The sequence below is a fragment of the Cnephaeus nilssonii genome, assembly GCF_951640355.1.
Source record: "Cnephaeus nilssonii genome assembly, chromosome: 7".
NCBI lineage: Eukaryota > Metazoa > Chordata > Mammalia > Chiroptera > Vespertilionidae > Cnephaeus > Cnephaeus nilssonii.
This window is the reverse complement of record NC_137078.1, coordinates 15,662,961-15,685,248: the sequence shown is the minus strand read 5'-3', so window position 1 is coordinate 15,685,248 and position 22,288 is coordinate 15,662,961. Positions and strand designations below refer to the sequence as shown.

Sequence of the window (22,288 nt, the reverse complement as noted above, 5' to 3'; positions counted from 1 at the left end):
TTGATCTTAACACAGTAGATGGTCTAACATATCCAGAAGGCAGCCACATAAAAGACATTCCAACACCCCAAAGGCTAGGGAACTTAACACCACGAACCCTTCAGAAAGCAACACCAAGGACACAAGTGCACAACTATTTAGAAAGCGTGCATGGTCACCGTTCTCAAGCCGTTAGGATGGGTTTTCCAAAAGTGGTCACTGACACCCATTTTGGATGTTCATTACAAGGCCATTATCTAGTAAGCTATATTTGCAACCAACTTCTCATTAGGCCTACAAATCCACATTTCTGCTTGGGTCACAGAAAGGGGAAAGACTGGATTGTTTACACGATACCTTAAGATTAAAATTTTCAAAAAGCACGTTTAAATCCAGTTTTAAAAACTTTTCTTCCAGCACCTCCTTACCAAGCTATTTCAATTAGAAGGAAAAAAAAAAAAAAAACAACGTGGGAGGGGCAAGGTCTTTTCCCCTTATCAGTTAGTCTTATCAAATGCAGGGCTAGAATAAAGTGTGACCTGCTCTAAGGGGATTTATGGTGGCAGTGATGCAGGAACACCTAAGTTCCTAAGCAAGAGATGGAAAATCTCATTCTCCCCAATGTGAGCCAACGACCAAGGCTCACTCGGACCCAGTGAGACCTCCCGGTGACATCAGTCAGTGCTGACGCAGTCAAGGAGAAGCGTCACTTGGATGACATCAAAGAAAAGCGTTGGCCAAATCTGGGAGGGCTGCTAAGACCTTCTTCTGAGACAAATTGAAGGACGGTGCCCCAGCTCACCTACAAAGGGATGGCTATGCAGGCAAGTGAGGCAGTAGTTGGGTGCAGGAGGGAGGAAATGAGCGAGGGTGGCCCTCACCGAGTCTCGCAGAGCACTCACAAACGGAGCTCTCGGAGGGTCAGATTGCACAAGGCAGCGTGCCTGCACTCCGGCTTCTGGTTTTTACCAACTCAGCGGAAAACACACCACTTTCTATCTCTTTCCACAAAGATTTTGTTTGCCTTGGAAAAAAAGAGTTAATTAAGGCAGTAAAAACCCAAGGACTGCCTGGGGTCGCAAGTCTGCCATCACCGGAGGTGTTCAAATACAGGCTACACAATCGCTCAGTGGGGACAACCTCCATTCCTTGTGAAAGGGATTAAATCTTTTTCTTTGGCACCCACAGATCTAGTGTAAAGCCTGGCACACAGTAGATACACAAGTTTTGTTTACGAATGAACTTTGTTTTCACACAGATTACTGGTCAAGCAAAATGCTGCTGTCGGTCTGAGACATTCGGAGCGTCAGGTGACCCCTGAGCAACTAAGAAATAAACTGGAAAATCAGGTCATGAAAGGAGTCCTAACACTAAGGAAAAGAGGCTTGAGCAATTCTGAGAGTCCTAAGTTGCTCTTACCCAGAGCCTCTTCCCCTCAGCCCTATGCTTCAGTCACAGATAAAGCATCACTGAAACAAACAGCAGCCTAAATGCCCTTCAGATTCAGCTGCATATCTCACTGAAAATCATGCAGAAGCTCAGGCTATCTACACGAAACCATCCCTGTCCTTTTGGCATCAGGAAATTCAAAGGAAGAAGGAAAAGGAGAGGGGAGGCAAGGAGGAAGCCATCTGTTTGTTTCCATACGGAAGACCATAACTTCCCTTTTTCACTTTTATAAATACTTTTTGTGCTTCATCCATGCCAGGTATATAATTTTTAACCAATAGAAAATAATACAAATAGAGAAAATGCTGGGGAAAAAATTGAAAACATAAATATTTAACTATTTAAAGGTACCTTGTTCATAAACCTTGCTTAATCCTGCTTTCTGATCTCAAAGGCGTATCACCATCCACCCGTTACAGAAGCCAGAAACCTGAAAGTCCTCTCCTTCCCCACCCTACCCACCCCACTCCACCCAGCTGCAAGTCCTTCCTTACCTCTTAAATCTCTGTCAAACCCATAGAGGCCCTAGCCGGTTTGGCTCAGTGGATAGAGCATCTGCCTGGGGACTGAAGGATCCCAGGTTTGATTCTGGTCAAGGGCACATACGCGGGTTGTGGGCTCGATCTCCAGTAGGGGAGTGCAGGAGGCAGCCGGTCAATGATTCTCGCCATCATTGATGTTTCTATCTCTCCCTTCCTCTCTCTGAAATCAACAAAAATATATTTTAAAAAAACCACTGCCACCATCCTCCAAGCCACCACTGGTTTTCAAAGTTTTGAAAAACTAGCCTTCTCACTAATCTTGAAATGGAAGGCAAAAGAGTTGCCTCCTTCTCCACTCTGGGCAGGAGTAATCTTTCCAAATGCAAACCTCATTAATGCCATTCCTAGGCCTAATACCCTCTATGGCTTCCCAGAGTTAAGAAAAAAAAATTCCAAATGAAGGTGAGCCACAAGCAGCATGCTCTAGCCCCTATCTACCTCACCATGCACGTCACTTACTTCTTCTGTCTTTTCCCCCTACACACACCCACACTTCTCGCCTCAGTGGCCACACCGTCCTCTCCAAGCTCAGGGGCCTTTTGTATTAGCTGTCTGTCCTCAAACACACCCTCCTTCCCTTCACCATCCCCTTCAGATATTAGCCCAAATGCTAATTTTGAGGAATGCCTTCCTTGACCTGCCTCCCAGCATCCTCTGCTCCTCCCACAGACTCAGAGGACAAATTTCACTTCACATGTTCTTGTCATATTTAACTTTTAGCACGTAGCACAGAAAGTCTATGAAGCAGCTAGCAACTGTTTCTCCTACTAGTACCCTTGGTGCTTAAAAACATAGTAGGTATTCAAATATTTATTGAATAAATAAAAATCAATAACTAAAGACCTATAAATGTTTTATTTAAAAAAGCCACTATGAGGTTGGCAAATTTTGGGTTGGGAAAAAAAAAGTCTGTTTTCCAAAAGGATATTGAATCTGATACTGAATCCAACTTGATATAATATTTAGAAATAGGGGGTTAGGAAGCTTTACCATTTAAGCCACAAATGGTTCTCAGAAATCTTATTTTCACGATTAAAACATAAATTGAATTCAGAGATACAAGAGGTAAGCCTTCTTTAAATTACACTTGGTTTAAAATTTTAAGTAGGACAGTTTAATCCAGTGATGGCGAACCTATGACACGCGTGTCAGCACTGACACACGTAGCCATTTCTGATGACACGCGGCCGCATGCAGAGAATGAAACATATGCTGCTCCTGAGGATGAAACATTTGCAAAATAATGTTTTTTCCTCAAAGTGACACATTACCCGAGTTATGCTCAGTTTTTTGGCAAAGTTTGACACATCAAGCTCAAAAGGTTGCCCATCACTGGTTTAATCTAATGTAGGTTTAACTAACCAAGTTGTGGGAAACCTATTTGAGATGTTCACTAAACAGTTTTATGCATTTATCCCTCAAAACAATTAAATGCCCTAAAGTGAAAGAGAAATGGCTTTTAAAATGTTTTTAATTCCTTGCTTGAAAAGGTAACTCATTCACATAGCTCAAAATGTAAAGGTACAAGAGTGTCCATAGGCAAAACGTCTCTCCCTTCATCTTCTTGGTACCTCCCCTATTTCTGGAGATATTTGTACCACTTTTAATAGAAAGTTAAGAAAAGATTTTGATTTGATTTTGTATATTCAGAAGTAGGTTTGGCTTTTTCTAACAATAAAGTCTCAGCATAAACGAAGCTCCCCTAAAACAGTGAAAATTATTCTTTGAATAAATATTATGTATCACTGACCTCTATCAAGTATGTATATTGTACATGCACACACACCCAAAGAAAGCAAGACCCATATCCTGTAGGTTTCTGGCTTGGTATTTTGTTTTAAATCCAAGGACTACAGGAAAAAAAGAAAAGTTAAATTATACACAGACCACCACTCCTATTAACTCATACCACTAATGAAACAAAAATCTAACTAAGCAGAGAAAATGGGCCCACACACTGGAGCTCTGAAATGATTTTGTTCTTTGATCTGTGTGCCCATCACTCCCATTTAATATAAACTTCAAACCAATAGCCAATCAAAAGTGGTTATAATTAGTAAGGGCCGGAGTGTGACAGCTTTTAGTGCAATCAGGCATTAACAACGATCTTTTTCTCTTAAATTTCAAGTAAATTAAGCTGAGCAAACTTTTATTTTAAAATGTCTGTAATTCAAATTCTTTACCACCAGTGTGAACTTAGCACCAAATCTCTGCCTGATTTGTGTGAAGACGTTAGTTTATGTCTATCTCTTCCTCTTATTTTGTACTGATATTTAGGACCTAGCTTCCAAATTACCTGTGCTCAAAAAATAACATGCACCTCTTCAAAAACTCTAATTTTTGTATTAGAAAATGATTCAAATCAACACTTATCAAATATGCACCAACTTGAGCTAGGTACAGAAGATGGAAAAATAGGAGTAAAAGTCGCTCCCTAATTTTTTTTTTTTAAAGATTTTTAGAGACTGAGGGAGGGAGAGGGAGAGGGAGAGGGAGGGGGAGGGGGAGGGGGAGGGGGAGGGGGAGGAGGAGGGGGAGGGGGAGGGGGAGGGGGAGGGGGAGGGGGAGAGGGAGAGGGAGAGGGAGAGGGAGAGGGAGAGGGAGAGGGAGAGGGAGAGGGAGAGGGAGAGGGAGAGGGAGAGGGAGAGGGAGAGGGAGAGGGAGAGGGAGAGGAACATCAATGTGAGAGAGAAACATCTATCGGTTGCCTTCTGCACAAGCCCTGACTGGGGATTGAACCCAGAACCTGGGTATGCACCCTGACCAGGAGTTTGAACAGCGACACTTTGGTGCACAGGATGATGCTCACTAACTGAGCCACACTGGCCAGGGCCCTCCCTATTCTTGAGGGGGGTGGGCGGGTGTTGGGGCTGGGGGAGAACATGTGAACAGGTAAAATACAACTGACAGACTAGACAGACGGGGGTATGAGTTAATCTGGGTGGGGGATATAATTCTCCCTGCAAGAAGTGGTATTTGAGATTTGTCTTGGAAGATTTAAGAAATGTTGTTTACTAGAAGTGGATGGGGATAATACAGAATGACCAATCCATGCAAAAGCAGAAGGAGTGAGAAAGTATTCAGTGTAGCCATGGTGTGTAAGAGAGAGTGGCAAGAGCTAAAACTAGAAAGACAATTTGGAAGCAGATGATGAAGGTCCGTGTGTGCCAAACTGAGGAGTTTGGATTTCTTCCTGTGGACAAAAAGGAGCCAAGCGATGTTTTTCAGCAGGCATACACCATGTGCAGCTTTAGCTTTCGAGCAGAGCAGAGAATGAACTGGAGTTCGGACCCACTGGTGATAGGAAATTAACTGAGGAGGCGTTTGCAGCATGATGAGGGCCTTAGGTCAGGAGCAGTGGGACACTGGGTTCCAGCGTTAGACTGGAGAGAAGTTTCAGGGAGGTCTGCTAATTGAACGTGGGGGCTGAGGGCTGAGAGAGCCTGGAGGTAAGGACTGAAATGCACTTTCGGGCCTGGAAGACTGGGTGGATGGTGACTTCCAGATCAGATTCTAGAAGGGAAGGAATGACTTTTGTAAGTTACCTCTGAGGTGCCTGCAGGTGATCAGGGCGACAAAAGGTCCCAGCGTGGGGAAAGCTGTAAATGAGATAGAGAACAGGAGAGGCAGAAGAGCTTCAGAATCCATGGCTCTTATTACTGTACTGGAGGGCGCAGCTGGCTTTAGAACCAGCCCCTGAGCCCCTTCAGCACCAACAGATGCGAACTGGATGCTGACAGTCTGTCCACTGATTCAGGATGTGCAAAAAGCTACCTTCGAGAGTTACGTATTTCTAGAAGGTAAGTGGGAACCCAGGACAAGTGGCACCTGTGGTTAAAAGATCACTCCTGTCCCTAACGGAGACATTTCTGGTCTGAAGAATTCAGTTTTATATTTGTATACCATTCCCCCCCACCACCACCACCCTTTAAATCAACCACCTTTGGTGTGTATTTGAGGTCCTGGAATCCCAAGAACATAAAAATAACCACAGTCTCTTCCCCATGTTCTCTCCCTAGCCCTTTCAGCCCTGGCAGCAGGTCTGCCATCCACCCTCTCAAAGAGAAGACAGAGGGACAGAGGACCAGACTCCAAAACACGGCCTGGTAAAAAGGGCGAATAGTTATGTAAGAATTTTGAGAAAAAAAAGGGGGGGGGGGGGACTAGGAGTGCAGAAGCATTAACTGTCTAAAGAGTAAGGGCTAGTTCAAACACTTTAAAAAAGGGGGGGGGGGAGGTATACTCCACATAAGTTACAACGTGAGGGAGGCCTGGCAGATGACAGCCCCAGAGCAAGTTTCCTAAATGACTGAAGAAGCGACTTGGAAAGCTGAGCCACCTACCAGAATAGCTTCCTGGTGCCAATGAATCTGGTTTGTTTTAGAAGCAGATGAGTTCTAGAACTTTTATTTACTAAGAGGTTTTAAAATATATTTGATGCCACTTAATGTTTCCCCCAACCCCAAATTTTCTGTGAAACCTTGAACTTGCCAACCACGGCACCTTACAGGCATATAGTAAGAGCTTACTTGCTTTATAAAATTTCAGATGTTCAAATGTACCACATGCAACACTGTGAGTACACCCAGGCTACCTGCACATAAGACACAGGCCACAACTATAGTACTTTAAAGCACACTTTCTCATCCTCCACTGACATTTGGGATTGGGTAATCCTCTGTTGTGGGGCCACCTATGGCTTCTACCCACTAAAGGCCAGCAGCACCCTCCCCAGCAAAGCAATCAAAAATGTCTCCAGACCCTGGAGGCAAAACCGCTCAGTTGAGCTTACAACTCCTCTTTTCCTTATCCAGTCCTTATTGAACTATTCTTATTCCCTAAGAATAACTTGCTAGTTCTATTTGTCTCTGGGCACTCAAAGCAAAAAAGAAAGTGCTGCCTTCCCTGATTTGGACATAAAATCCTAGGCAAAGTCTGCCTAAAGGAATGGCATTATGCACAATTCTGGAAAGGAAATCCAGATGGGCACCCACAAAGTTTCCTGAGCTCAAAATATAATACTTTCTTCCATAAATAGAATTTTACTTTCTGGGACATTTATTTCATCCTTACAACAACTCCACAATATAGAAAACCTGCTGGGGAAAACGTGTATAATCGTATTCATCAACAGAAATGCTGCCAAAGGCTAAATAGTTTCTTTTTTAATTGCTTTACATCTTCAGATTCAACCACAGAATTATTTTTTAAATGATCTGGTCCCTTTTTAAACACACACACACACACACACACACACACACACAAATAGAGAGGTACTATATATTTACTGCTCAGTCTTCTGAGGCCAAGTGGACTTTTAAAAGCAGGTGTTGTACAGAGCTAGGCTGGGGTTAGGGTCCTACCTAGGCTTGATTTATGACCAGCCACTGGGTGGAAATCGGTACAGTTTTAAAATGGGTTAATATAACCACCCAATCCTCACTGTGTTGCTCTGAGGATAAAATTGGAATCTTATTAAATGCCTTCTTCACAAAAGCAGGGTGACGTTAACTTTGTCCAAGGTACACCCTATTGAGAAAGGAAATTTTCAAAGTAATTAAACCACTAAAAGTCTCAAACATTTGTATAACAATCCTACCCCACAGTTTCTGAAAAAGGGGGGAAACTGGATGAGATACCAAGCAGGCCAGGGGAAAAACAAATAGAGCCATTTAAAAGCTTTATCTAATTACCCCCACTGAGACTTTTTCTCTGCAGTCTGGCTGGCTGACAAAGAATGTGGGGGTTTTCATTGGGCTTTCTCCACCCTATCAGGACCACCCGCCCTCATGGAGTCTGAAAGGCCTCAGGTGAATCCTGCAGCAGCAGTCAGTACCCGGTGCTGGGGATTTTACAGAGGCTTTCAAATTCTCTTAGCATTACTTGCTTGAATCACACTGAACAAACAGTCTCCACCCTCTCCCACTTCTTTTGTCTGAAGCACCTATTCACAGGCAGCCACCTCTACTGATGGCTGACTGGCTCACCTGTATCCTGAAGTACCATCAGAAACAAGATGCACCAGTAGCTGGAGGAAACAGCTCCCCGTGCCCTCCTCGAGGGCCTCCCTGCCTCTCCACCCCACCCCATCTCCACCAACTGACGACACCAGCAGTCAATACCCAGGGAAGGTGAGAAGAGAAACTGAGACCAGCACAGTGGATGACACTGTCCACAGGACAGCTAACATGACAGGGAAAAGTCCGTCCCCTCCCTCCCATCTTCCTCATTCTTCTATCCCAGCAGTAATGCAAACATTTCAACTGGTTTTCCTCTCTGTATTCTGCCTCCTATTAGAGTTGGGGAAATTAAAAATAAGTGATGCATTTCAGAAAGCACATCCTATGCCTCCCTCTGTGTTTCATACGGTACACCTTCTACCTCTGATTTATGGGGAGGCCCCCTAAGGCATGGAAACCACAATCTGACCCCTATGTTTTGAAGAGGGCCGGGGCTATTTCTACTCAAAATCATTTCCTAAGTCAGACAGAGGAAAAAAAAAATCATATACCCTGCCCCCTCAAAGGAACCCATCCAATTTCTTAATTATATTTGGATATAAAAATATTACTCAACTTTGCCTGTTCAGTAGGTCATATGTACACAAGTAACCTTGAGGCAGGGAAACTTGACTTACAGAGGACTTGCCTTTCAACCAGCCATGGCTTCAGTTAGATTTCAACCATTTTATCTCACTGAAAACGCCAAGATCCTCGAACACAGTTATGGCAGAAATGTAATGTATATCACATCCCTCCTCTCCCCCCCACCCCCCGCCCTAACATTTGGTCAGTCCTTCCGAAGATATTCTAAACCCAATTATTTTTAAAAGGTATTTAGAACTCTGTTGAGTAAACGGAGATGAAGAAGTGGAGTAAAAAGGAGGAGCTCTATCAAAACCTAAAGGAATGATAATCTCAGTAAAGGGGTAAGGAAATGATGTCCTGTTATTAGGAGAGACTATATTGCATACTTCCTACTGATACTATCCTGCATTTCTATCTTTTAAATGCTAATCTGTTTAATAAGGAGTGAACTAAGATATTGCTTCATGTATTAGGTAGATTTTCCAACACAAACTAAAATTTCTGCTATTAATAAATGAAATACAAGTGATGTTACTCACACATATCCTCCAGGTTCATATACAAGAAGCCCCCCAGACAAACTGCCATCTGACACCAGAATTGGTCAGAGAGCAGGAACTTCAATTAAAAGATACTTACAAAAGAAAGAGTGCCTATTTAAATATGATAACAAAAACAGAACAAACTTAACATCCTACCTTCCTGGGTCAAAGGACATGGAGAACTCAGAAATCACTTAAAGCTAGTAAATAATGTAAACCAGGGAAGGACTCCTTTTCAAAAATGCTTTGGTTAATTTTAGCATCCTTCTGTTTAGCTGCTTAGCAACCCTTATCCTATGACCTTTTGAGCATCACCTACTTTTCAGAAGGATAATGAATAGAAACATCAAAAGGGATTCACTTCTGACTCTTTCTAGTGAACACATTTAACCAATTTTTGGAGGAGTTGAATTTATTATATTAGTTATGCCATAAACGTTAAGAGAATTTTTTAAATTTTATTAATCAGGAAATAGCCTTTGCTGAAGGTAGTAAATGATGTTGACAACTGAGCATAAGGTAGCAAGCAAAGATTTCCAAACGGACCTAGAAAGTGGACCAACACAACAATTCAAAATTGAACATAAAAAATGAAAGCTACATAATAGCAATCAGCTACTACCTGACATACAGCAAGTAACTAATAAACATCTGTACATCAGGTGCAGGATTAACAAGATTAGGTTTATTTCCCTCCTTCAATATCTGTACCTGTCTTGGATGCAAATAAGACCTCTGGAATCGGCCTGAAGAAATCTAAAATCGAAGACCCTTGAGTCAAAAGGTCATTTGTTGGATGATGTAAACAGTTAGGAATGGATGCACCACCTCCGCCGGCTGAGTCAGACCCATCTTCCCCATCACATAACAAACACGACGGCTTAGATTCTTGATTTCCTAATGAAAAACTGGTATCTAAAAAACTCAGCATCATATGCTATGTAACTGTAAGCAGCAGCAGCACTTGAGTATCACAGTCAGCAAGCCCTCCTTAAAAACAAAATATCCTAAAATGCAATCAGCTTAGCAGTATTTTTAAGAATGATAAAACAGTGCAAGTTCATTAACAATCTAAAATGGAGCACAAGCTAAACAAATAACCAAATCAAAGGGCTCTCCCTTTCTTTTGTAAAAAGGGGGTAGGACAGAAGGTATTTTTTCACACATTTAAAACTTGATAAAAGCCATTCAAATGTTTAATTCATCAGTGTAACCAAAGCTCAAAACACATCAAAGCAGGATCCATCAGCCGGTACCCAGAAGGCTCCCTCCAAAAGCAGCAATAAAAAAAATAAAATAAAATAAAAATAAAAATAACCCTAAAATTAGTGGCTCACCTTTGCATAAATTTGAAGAATAATTTTGAACCTATTCCCTCAAAAGTTCTTTGTGACTCTTGAAGGAACCATAGAACTAAAAGTTTGCAAAAATGAAGAAGTTTCAGCCAAGACTTCAGCCTCTTAGACTTCCGGGTTACATTAGGTCTTAGAACTCGAAAAAGCACCAGATCTGGGGGATGCATTTTAAGGATTGTGAAGGTGGTGGTGGTGGTTGGGGGCACCCCCCCCCCAAACACAAAACAAAAACCATTCCTTTCGTTGCAGTTCCTTTTTCTCCACCTTCCACCTCAATTAAACTTATTTCAGAATACACTCACGTGCATGCACAGACCACTGAGTATTTAAAGAAAATACCTCAAAATTATGGGATGCCCATTAGCAACGCAACCTTCGCAGAAATCATCTCAAGTCTCTTCAAGACAGAAATACCTCCCTATCTCCAGCATCCCTATCCAACAAGCAACCTTTCCATCCATTGGTTTTCAAAAGGCTAAGCTTAAATCTAAACTCTAAAACAAGCAAGAGGGTTAATTCTGCTACGGATGAAAACCTTCGGGCAGGTTTTTTCAGCACACCCAAAACTCGCCAAGTCCTAATTTTTTTAATTCACCCTTCTACCCATCCCCACCGCCATCACCACCACCACCCCAAAAGAGAAAAAAACTCCAAAGAGCCCCGAATGTGTGCTGCTGCTGGCTCTGAAGCCGTGTAGAATTTCGTAATGGAATGTGAACTGCTCGTCCGGATCTGGGCTCACGTTCTATCTTCTAACCAGTAAGGAGCGAGGGAGGGCAAATGTGCTGAGCAAGGAGAAACACTTTCCTCCTCTTTTATAACCAACCCATCACCGAGGCACCGCGGCCGCTGGACGCGAGCTGCACGCGGCGCCTGTCAACCGGCCCGCCCGCCGGCGGGTCCCCGAGACCCCGGGGTCCGCGCCCCCGCTGCGCCCTCCTCTCCCCCCCCCCCCCCGCCCCCAGCCCCGCCGTTAAAGTAAAGTAACTCGGCCGGGAAGTGGGCTCGGCCGCCTCGCCCCGCACTCACGCGCCTCGCCCGGCCCCGTGAGCCGCAGGGGAGCCAGTCACCACATCCTCGACGCGACCCTCGTCCGGGCTCAGAAAACACGCCGCGTCCCGGGGAGGGGGCCGGCGACGGGAAGGACCTCCCCGCTCCTTAGCAACCATTAAGGTCGCAGTTTCCTAAGAGACCGCGAACGGGGAGGGGGGCGCGGGGGGCTGAGCCTGAGGCTGCGGGTGGGGGGGGCGCACTGGGCCCCCCCAACCTCTCGACGCCACCCCCCTCCCCACCCCCGCCGGGCGTTGCGGGCCCGGATGAGAGGAGGCAGGGAAGCCCCAGAACTCGCAAAAAAAAAAAAAATTGGTCCAGCGGGCAGCGGACAAAAGTTTCCGAGCGCGCTCCACAGCTGGGCGGCGAAGCGGCCCCGGCAGCCGGCCCCGCCTCGGATGCTCCGGCCTCCTTCCTGTGCTCGTGACGGCGCCGGGCGCCGAGCCCCCCCCCCCCCCCACCGCGATGCAGGCTCCGCTCCACACCGAGGGCTCCCACGAAAACACGTACACCGCCAACGGAAGGGCAAGGGAACAATGCGCGCACAGAGCTCGGGCCCCCACCTCCTCTGGTCCCCCCCCCGGGCGGTGGTCGGCGGGACCCCCCAGCCGCGAGCCCGGAACGGGCGAGGGCGCAGGGCTGCCCGCGGCCGCCTCCCGGCCGGCGCCGTCGGCCAGGGAGGATCAAAGTCCGCCAAGCAGGGCGCGGCAGATGCTCCCACTGCGCGGCCCCGAGCGGGCACCCCCGAGCCAGCACCCTAAGCGGGTACCCCCCGGATACCTTGCGGCGGCGGGCAGGCGCCGTCATCTCCGCGCAGCTCGGCCCGGGAGGGACTCGAAAGTATGTAGGAGAAAAGTTTCCCCTCCCACATGGGGGGGAGGATGTCGGGGGAGCGAGGGCGGAAGATGGAGAGCCGCGCTGGGAAGATGTTTCTGGCCGGCGGGGCGAGCACCATCCGAGTCCCCGCGGGGCCGGTTAAAAATAAATGGGGCGGTGGGTGCGGCGCGGGTCGAGCCGAATTCCAGCGCTCGGGCGGCTAATATGGATGCGCATCAGGTCCCGGCGGCGGGGCGCTGCGGCGGCCGCGGCGGCTCGCGCTGGGAGCTGGTTGGCAGAGCCGGCGGCTCGGGAAGGGGAAAGGAGCGGAGGAAGGGGAGGAGGAGGGGGAGGAGGAGGAGGAGCGGCCCGGCGCGCAGCCCGAGGGGAGAGGGCTGCCCAGCTCATCCCGGGCCGGCCCCACCGCCCCGAGCGCACGTAGCGCTGCGCGGGGCGCCCGGCTCCTCGGCTCCGGGGAACGGCGAGTTAGAAAACTACCACCCGCTCCGCAGACTTCACCCTCCCCATCCCCAAAAGTTCTTCAGAAGGTCGCTCCCCACTCGGTCCCAGACATCTCGCTGCCACCCGGGTCCCGAGAGCCGGAACCCCGGGCGCGTACTTACGGCAGGGCAGGGCGCTGGGCTCCCGGGCATGATGCCGTGGGGACCGGTGGGCTTTGGGGAGAGAGCGAGGAGAGATGCAAACTTGTTCCGGAAAAGGAATCAAAATGGCGTTTCTGGATGTGCAAAGTTCATCAACTCCGTAGTCACTTCCCCTCCTCCTCTTCTCCCACAGGGAGGGAGGTGGGCGAGGAGCTGGCGACCCCGGCACCCCCGCCGCCGTCCCGGCCCCCGCCTCGGCCCCCCGCCCCGCTTGCTCGCCCGCACGCTCGGAGCCTCGCTCTCCCCCTCTCACCCTGATAAGTAGACACATCACGTGTTGCTCCTGCCAGTCTCTCGGGGACGTGTTACTGAACAGCCGCGGCGGCGGCTCCGGCTCGGGGGTGGGAGGGACCGCGGTACCCGCCTGTCCCCTCCGCCCCGATTTCGGCGGGGTGAGCGCCGTTTCCATCCCGGGAGGGATGGAGGTGAAGTCTACCCTACCCCCACCGCAGCCCCAGGTTCGCCCCACGCCCTCCCGAGGCGCCCCGGGCCAGGGGATGGGTCGGGCAGCCCCAGGGACGAGGTCTCCGCGGCCGCCGAACGGGAGCCTGATCCCGACCATCTCGGCGCTCGCGGGCCAGCCACCTTCTGGGACCACCTCGCCCCCTCCCCGCCAGCCCCTCACCGCAGGCGACTCTCCGCCTCCAGTTTTCCATCACTTCACTCCGTGTGTTGTTTTGTTTTGTTTTTCTTTTTTCACGATTTTAACAGAGGAGGGGGAAAGGCAGCAATGCCCAAGAGGCCAGAGCAGGTCGCCTCGGAGGCCGCAGGGGGTGGCGTGGGGGTCGAGGTGCCCGACCCGGCGCTGCCCCTCTGGGTCTTGGAGGTAAAGGAGAGGGCGAGTCCCACCCGCGCGGTTCTCTCTCCACGGGATCCTCGCTCCGCATCCAGGTGGGGCGAGTAGATGATTAGGCAGGAGATTGAGGAACCGTGGCTGCACCGGGCCCCTGACCGAATGCTGTTTCTCTCCCAGGGTGCGGTCCTCCGAGCTCTGGTGCTGCCACCCGGGAGCGTGCTCTCCGTCCAACAAACCGAACGCTGCCTGGGCCTTGGTCACCTTCTCTTCACCACACTCCGCAACTGATGCTTCACTATGGCTGTGGCCCCCAAGGGGCCGACGAGGGCAGAGGCTTCGGGCGGCCGCAGTGTCCCCACCCCCCAAGGAAGGGCTGATGCTGTGTCATCCACTTAGCCCTCCGAGGCATCAGGGAAGCCACATGCAATATCTCTTTCTCTCAGAGGGCTCCTGTTTCAACGCTGAAAAGCCGGGGCCTCCTCTGAGCCACTCTCCATCTCCACAATTCCCACCGCCGAGCTTCGCCCCGGCGGCTGCAGCCCAAGTTATCACGGAGCCTAGGGAAACCAGGCCTGGGCTGTGCTTCCCCCATGAAGCAGCTGACATGTTCCCAACGGTTAATACTTTTCCTCCCGAGCTTCCGAAAGGGCCTGTTCTCAGCCTTTGGAAACAACTTCGGACAGATAACCGGGTAACTGGTGGTGGAAAACAAACACCACCACAACCCCAAATCCCAAAGACAAATACGCCTCTTAACTAGTTGAAGACAATACTACTGTAGAATTACTTGAGACTAGTCAGGCAAGATGATGTTATACATACAGAAAGCTTGCTACTCTACTTCCTACTGACTCCACCACAGCAGTTTCTCTGAGGACACCTGCACACCATACAAAGTGTTAAGCCCAATCAGGAGCCTTTAATTTGCAGGGTTAAGTGGAACTCTAGTTTTCAGGACTACAGGCAGAAGTGTCTGTCGAGGCCTGGGCTAAATAGATGGGTTTTGGCCAAGATAGAACTCTCTAGAACCAAGCAAAAGTAGTTGGACCATTACCTCTGACGTGAGATAAGAAGGCTAAGCCACTGCCCAAGAGGGAACTGATTCAGCTGGCTGTTTCTCTAACGTCCAGATTCATCAAAATTAAGTTTTCAGAACCTGTTACGTTTCCCATGGTCTACTGTTTACTGAGGAAAACTCTACCCAACGAAGTTTTAGCACTTGCATTTTTCTAAGTCTCTCCCTACCCCCAGCCCATGTACCCAAGTGTACTACCAAATGCTTTTTTGAAGACAGGCCTGCCTAGGAGGAGGCAAGTCTCTAAACAAGAGTAATAGTTCACACAGTCACCACAGAATTGGTGTATGGAGCTTCCAAGTTGTAATGTGTTCCAATGAGAAGGCGAAGGAAAGGCCGTGTGGGAAATGCTATTTTATTCATTTGCCCTGTCTTGGATTCAGGAATTAGCCTTTCCTAGTTTCCCCATTCATTGGTGGTGTTTGAGTAGGAACAATATCAAAAGTTGGAATTCTGGTTGTAATTTAGCTTATTTTGTAAAATACATTCAAACCCGCAAAGCTACATGAATTTTCATGACAAATCACCACCTTTATAATGTCACATAGATAACACTAGCAACTAAAAAAGAGAGAAAACAGTATAAAAATAACTTACAAATTGAATTATAATCATCCTGGGCCCTGTGTTAAATCTTTTCTAGCTAGTTAATAAACTTGCAAGTCAAATGACCTGTTGAAAGGTCTGTTTGTTCATGTTATACATAAATATCATTTATCTGACAAATATTTATCAAACATCTAATATTTATCAAAACCACAGTGAAATGCTACTTCACATCCACTAGATGGCTACAAAAAAAAGAGATAATAACAAGTGTTGGCGATGGTGTGGAGAAACTGGAACCCTCACGCATTGTTGGTGGGAATGTGAAATGGTGCAGCCACCTTTAGAAACAGCTTGGCAGTTCTCAAAATGTTAAACATTGAGTTAACTCATGACCCAGCTATTCCACTCTTAGGTAGATACACAAGAAATGAAAACATATGTCCACATGAGAACTTGTACTTGAATATTCATAGCAGCATTCATAATAGCTGAAAGTGGAAACCCAAATGCTCATCAACTGATGCATGGATAAACAAAATGTGGTCTACTCATGCATGGAATAATATTCAGCCATGAAAAGGAATAAAGTACCAATATATGCTGCAGCATGGATCAACTTAGAAAATATGCTAAATGAAATAAGCCAGACCCAAAGGACAAATGTTATGTTTCTGTTGCTATGAAATATCCAGAATAGGTAAATCTACAGGAACAGAAATTAGATTGACGTTTGCCTAGGGCTGAGAGTTTGGGGGGAAATGGGGATTGACTGCTTATGTGTACGAGGTTTCTTGTTTGGGCTGATAAAAGTGCTCTAACACCCTTGCCGGTTTCTCAGTGGTTAGATCATCAGCCCTGTGACGGAAGGGCACATACCTGGGTTGCAAATTCAATCTCCACCCTGGTCGAGGCTCAAGCTGGAGGCAATCAATCAGTGTGTCTCTGTCATGTCCATGTTTCTCTCCTCTGTGTCGCTCCCCCTCCCTTCCACTCTCTCTAAAAATCAATGGGAAAATATCCTCAGGTGAGGATTAACAACAACAGCAAAAAGTGCTCTAAAATTGATTGTGGTGAAGGCTGCACAACTCTTAATATATTAAAACCACTGAATTGTATACTTTAAATGGGTGAATATGTAATTTACCTATAATAATAAAAACATAATATGCTACTAATTAGACCGGACAGCCGAACAACCTTCCAGATGAAGCCGGGGCTGCGAGGGCTGAGCCCCTTGCACGAATTTCGTTCATCAGGCCTCTAGTATCTCAATAAAGCTATATATATATATATACATACACATACATACATACATATGTGAAGTTGTGTTAAGTTCTATAGTGGAGAAGTGATACAAAAATGGATAATTTATAACCCATGCCTTAAAAGAGTTCATAATCTATGTACATGAAGTAATCATGAAATGCAAACCAACAACATATGTAAGAACCATTAAGTAGGTACAAAATTCAGAGGTTCAGAGAATAGAGGTCACTTCTAATAATTGGGGAAAGCTTCATGAAAGAGAAAGCGATGGAGTTGATCCATACAGAAGGACTAGTAATTTTGTAGGTGGAGAATGGGATTAGAAACAGCAGGTGCAAAAGCATGATTGTAGCAAGTCATGAGTCCCATTCAGAGATCATTAAGGATCCCAGTGTGACTGGATTATGATATACACAGAAATATACCGATGATGAGACTGAGAGGTAAACAAGCTGAGGCTATCCCACAAACAATTTTGAATACCATTCATGGAAAACCTTAGGTATGAGGGCCTGAACTAGGGTGGAGGTAGAGGGAATAGAGAATAGATGATCAAGAACCACCTCAGAGAAAGAAGTGACAGAAAAACAACTGGTGGGCTGGGAATGTGGGTGTGAACAAATGAGGACCAAGATAACGCCTGGGTCTTAGCCAGGTGACGAGAATGAATGACAAAATGAGAAAGTCAGAAGTTGGAGCCCATTGAGGTGGAAGGTGACAGACTAGGCGATCCTGAACTATATGGAAAACATAGAGTTCTGCCATGGAAGAGAATTAAGAAGAAAAAAAAAAAAAACGTGGACATTGGAAAAGGCCACTTGGATGAAGTGCCACATGTGCTGAATCTCATGAGATGTGTAAGCATCCCAGAGGCAGAGAGGAGGGTGCAGGGCCCTCCAGGCAGACCGAGCAGTGAATAGTAAACTCAAGGGCATGAGATGTAAAACAAGGTCAGTTCCCTGAACTGCAAATACCTCTGTGGCTGGAACAGAGGGAGGAGGGGACGCAGCAAGGGATGAAGCTGGAAAAATAGCCAGTGGGCCAGACCACCTAGCTCTGTGCACCTCGCAGCTGCCATGGATTTTATCCAACAGTGAGGCCCTGAAAAGGCTTACGAAGGTAGACAGAGCCTCCCTCATGGTACTGTGGAGAAGGGTCTGAAGGATGTGAGACAGTAAGGCTAGTTAGGAATTAAGAGAAGAATCCATCTAAGAAGCAATAAGGATCTAGTAAGCCACTGGGTTGTAGAGATAGAGAGGAATGGATTGATTTGAGACATAATTAGGGCATAGATTAAAAATTTGGCCAATTTGATATGAGAGAAAGGAAAAAAAGCCCTCTGGAGCACTGATCAAGAGGTGAATCACCAAAAGAAGGTAAACCACTGCAGCAGTGGTGAAGTGATCAATAACAGTGCGGGGATTAAAGTGAAAACTGGGATAGGCCGAGGGACTAAAGGTAGGAGATGTTAGAGATGGAATCAACTGGGCTTGGACCCAATTGGTTGTGGAGAACGAGGAAGAATGAAGGAAGACTGCTTCTCTGGCCCCAGGTTTGGGTATCTGGATGGGTGGTGGGTCCATTTACCACTGGCATGAGTGGTGTGAAGAGGCGGGTGGATGTGTTGAAGATGAGAGGAGATTGGACCCAGGAAAAGGCCTGGAGGACGCCTGAGAGACAGAGAGGATAGATAGTGAAGAGCTAGAGGTTGAACCCAGGGAAATGCCTGCAATTAGGTGGCAGGAGAAGGAGTGTCAAGTGCTCTCTCGTGTTCCTCTAGAGAAGCAGAACAGTCCAGGAAGTAGGGGCTGCCAAGGGGAAAGGTGTTTAACAGTGTTCAAATACAGATAAATCAAGGCACGTAGCTGAAAATAAGGTCAGATCCAAGAAAGTAAGATGATTTGAGAGTTGAAGGCAGGGGCCACAAAACAAGGGGTGACTGGAAGAAGAGGAAGTGAAGGCCATACATACTTGGTGAGAAGTTAGGTGACAAAAGAGACAGAAAGGAAAGTACCAAGAACATGGGTAATAGCAGCTAACATTTATTGAACACCCACTATGTGCCAGGCACTGTTCTGAGAGCCTCATGTGTATTATCTTGCTTACTCCACTCCACCTCCAATCTGGCAGGTGCTATTGTCTTCCCCATTCTACACCTGATGAAACTGAAACAGAGTCCCAACATCATACAGCTGGTACACAGAGCTGAGCACACCAGGCAGTCTGACCCCAAAAGTTGTTAGTTGAGAATTAGTTTGCCAATAACGATGCCTACTTGACTGTCTTGACTGATACCAATAAAATGCTCTGGGTTGGAGTTCTGCAGAAGGGCCACTGTTGCCTAGGCAGTTGTTTAACAAGGATTTAATTTCAAAGGTACATGAATGTAGAGCGATAAATATTGCTAGTTTGCTTTCTATCCATCTCTCCTTCTCATCAACCTAAGATACGTGCCATATGTGCAGACTATATTCTAAAGTTGTAGCCAGATATTCTCTGTATCCAGCACAGTAAGCTAGAGATGATCTACCAGAGCCCCCTTAACGTCTACACCAGTGGTTCTCAACATCCCGGGGAGATGTTCAGCAATGTCTAGAGATTTTTTAATTTTTTTTTGGTTGTCACAGGTTGGGGAAATGGTACCACTGGTATCTCTATGGGTTGAGGCCAGAGATACTGCTTAATATCCTGCAATGCACAGGACAGCACCCACAACAAAGAATTTTCTGGCTCCTTGCTCAACAGTGCCTTGAAACTTATCTATGAAACAGTGCCTATGAATATCAGAGTCTGGAAAGGGGTTTTAGAATGGGTAAACCACCCAGACCATTTATGTCAACAGGAAAGGAATGCAGATCCAGAGGGGAGAGAATATAAATATGTGAGACAGAAACAGCTTTTGAAGGAAGGTGTGTGTGTGTGTGTGTGTGTGTGTGTGTGTGTGTGTGTGTGTCTATGGCAGAGAAGAAATGGTAGAGAGATCATCCTTGGGGAAAAGAAAGATAATCCATATTCCATGACAGGAAGGAAGGGGAAAAGAATAGTAGGAACATACTGAGAAATACTCATGGGTAAAAGGCGCGTTGTGGGAGTTCCCATCTGATGGCCCTGAATGGGGAGAAGCAGCAGTGCTGAGAGCCAGGGAGCAGCATGGGGCTGAGGCTCAAAGAGAGGAGAACCCAGGAATCGGTGGCAGAAAAGTTCAGCTGTTTTAGCTTCAATACCATGAAGACACAGAGGAAAGAAAACGTATGGTAGGGATTACTGAGGGTTGCAAATTGAAATGAGTAAAATGCATCACAAGCAGGATGGCACCAGAAGTGGGCGGGGACTCAGAGACCTGGGTGTGGTCTAGGACCGGAAGAAGAGCAGGTTCAGTGGCTGGTAGGCTGAGGCAGGGTGTGAGGGAGAGAAGGGGGGCTAAGAGTGGGGAAACAGGGACAGAGACCTCAGGAGAAAAAGAACCAAATGACTCTTGTGAAATGGAGCACAAATCCTACTCATGGGGTTGAGGAAATGGAGAAAACTATGAAAAAGGACAGGGCATCGGCAGATAGTAAGCATGAGCACCACATCTCCTTTTGCTGCCCAGAAGCCAAAAGTTGCTTATTTCCAGATTGATACGGACGGTCCTGTCTCTGAAAATGAAGAAGGGGACGGGCTTGAAAGGAACAATGTGAAGTTGGTGTCAGTGGATGGCTCGATACAGATGACAGGAAGCAGTCATAAACAGATGTCACCAACATCAGAGGTGGTATTATGGACTAAATTGTGTTCCCCCGAATTCATATATTGAAGTCCTGGCCCCCAATATCTCAGAAGGAGATAGGGTCTTCATAGAGGTAATTAAGATGGGCCCTAATCCCACCTTAATTACCTCAGTGAAGGCCCTATATCATTAGGTTGGGCCCCAATCCCACAAGACTGGTGTCCTTATAAGAAGAGATTAGGACCCAGACACAAACAAAGAAAAGACCAAGTGAGGACAGAGAGAAGGGAGCACCTACAAGCCAAGGAGACGACTCATTCATTAGACGCCACCTCTGCCAACATCCTCATCTCAGACTTGCAGCCTCTGGAATGTTGAGGAAATAAATTTCTGTTGGTTGAGCCCCCGGCCTGTGGGACTAGTTAAGGCAGCCCAAGCTGGCTGAGGCAGGAAGGAGGGACTGGAAGAAGATGGCGAGCCTGGTGTGGAAAGGACAGTCCGTGTACTCCATGGGCTCACCAGTGAGCGAACTGGGGGAACTAGTCTTCCTGCAGAAAGGCTTTTGGAGGAAGTGGTGTCTCTAAGAAGAAACCCAGTTCCCATGGGGGAGTGGAGGTAGGGGACGTGCAGTGGAGAAGCCCGATAACTAAGAGTTTCTTAGAACAAGGGGTTCCACAGCCTAAATGGAGGGGACATCTCTTGAAAGTAGGAACACGTTCTGGCTAATTATTTCTCTGTCCCAGAAGCTCAGGACTGGCACACTGCAGGTTCTTAAGGAATATATTTTGCAAAGTGTGCAGAGGTGGAGTAGGCATATAGGAGGGGTGGGAATGATCTGAAAAGGGTTGGGGGCCTCGGGGAGTTGCTGGGGGGAGGGGTTTGCCTGGGAGTGGCAAGGAAAAAGAAGGCTGGGAGGCAGGGGATGAGGTGTCATTTAGAATTTCCAAATCGCTGCAGTTTAGTTAAGCTCTCCCTCTCCAACAAGCAGTGCAGTTATAGGAATGGGCTACTGAGAACACCTTTGTACAGCTCTTATCCTAAATACATCATTGCTTTACCAGATAATCTGAGGAATGCATTATTTCTGATGGCTGATGGTTTTCCCTTTAAATGTTAACTATTTGGAGTAGTAATTTTTTCTAAAATATATTATGCACTGCCTCATTTTTTCTCCCTTTTCTAAAAAATCAGAAAAACAATATTATCATAAACTTCAATATTACTTTGGATTGTCATACAAAGGTTACTTTTTATAAACAAGATTTATATTAGGCCACAATATGATCACATCCATAAGAAACTAGACATACTTGAGGTAGCTATTTGCTAGCATACCCTAGGACTCCACAGTAAATTCCAATTTGAAGTTTTGTTTGGTTTTGTTATTTTTCCTCCCTATCTGGACTATGGCTGGTCACTTCTTCCTGAACTCAGTGTGCCTGCCAATAGCAACCTCCTCTTCCCTTTCTAATTGATCGTTTCTGATCTACAAAGGTTAGCCCAACCAGATAACCAAGGTGGTTAGGAACGTGCGGATAGTAAGCATGAGCACCACATCTCCTTTTGCTGCCCAGAAGCCAAAAGTTGCTTATTTCCAGATTGATGAGTTGTTTGTTATACTTCTAAACTATCAACCTCATTTTAGATTTATTAGACTATTAGGGAAGGTTAAATAACTCTTCTAAGCCAGCCTTTCCTCCATGACATAAGTTCATTGCTTACTAGAATTTTTTAATGAGTTAACTTCAGGGGACATGGAAAGGGCCATCTGTCCCTTCCTTCTGACTTCAGACAAGATCACAGAGACTGGGGAAAAACTGCTCTATTCTCATTGGATGAAGATTCTTTCTTTGCCTAAAATACTAGTACTTATAATTCAATATTTGTTTCTTTGTAAGATAGAGCTCTTCA

General features: G+C 46.5%; 2 protein-coding genes across 4 annotated transcripts in view; one reads left to right on the top strand and one right to left on the bottom strand.

Moving 5' to 3' along the window:
* RREB1 (ras responsive element binding protein 1) overlaps window positions 1-13,176 on the bottom strand; it is a 139,631-nt gene extending 126,455 nt beyond the window's left edge. For 2 of the 3 annotated variants that reach the window (XM_079776839.1, XM_079776842.1), the window contains exon 1: window positions 12,285-12,648. The gene's annotated coding sequence lies outside the window, so the exon portion shown is untranslated. Of the gene's footprint in view, window positions 1-12,284; window positions 12,649-12,943 lie in introns of those variants that run through there. The other variant, XM_079776840.1, reaches the window with a different exon arrangement.
* On the top strand, window positions 5,701-15,852 carry LOC307102747 (uncharacterized protein; the record flags this gene model as incomplete). Its single annotated transcript, XM_079776416.1, has 5 exons — window positions 5,701-5,770; window positions 7,689-7,802; window positions 7,912-8,101; window positions 11,976-12,344; window positions 13,956-15,852. 5 exons carry the CDS (start codon window positions 5,701-5,703, stop codon window positions 14,536-14,538), a joined length of 1,326 nt encoding a protein of 441 aa, XP_079632542.1. The 3' UTR covers window positions 14,539-15,852.
* Between the last annotated feature and the right edge of the window lie 6,436 nt (window positions 15,853-22,288).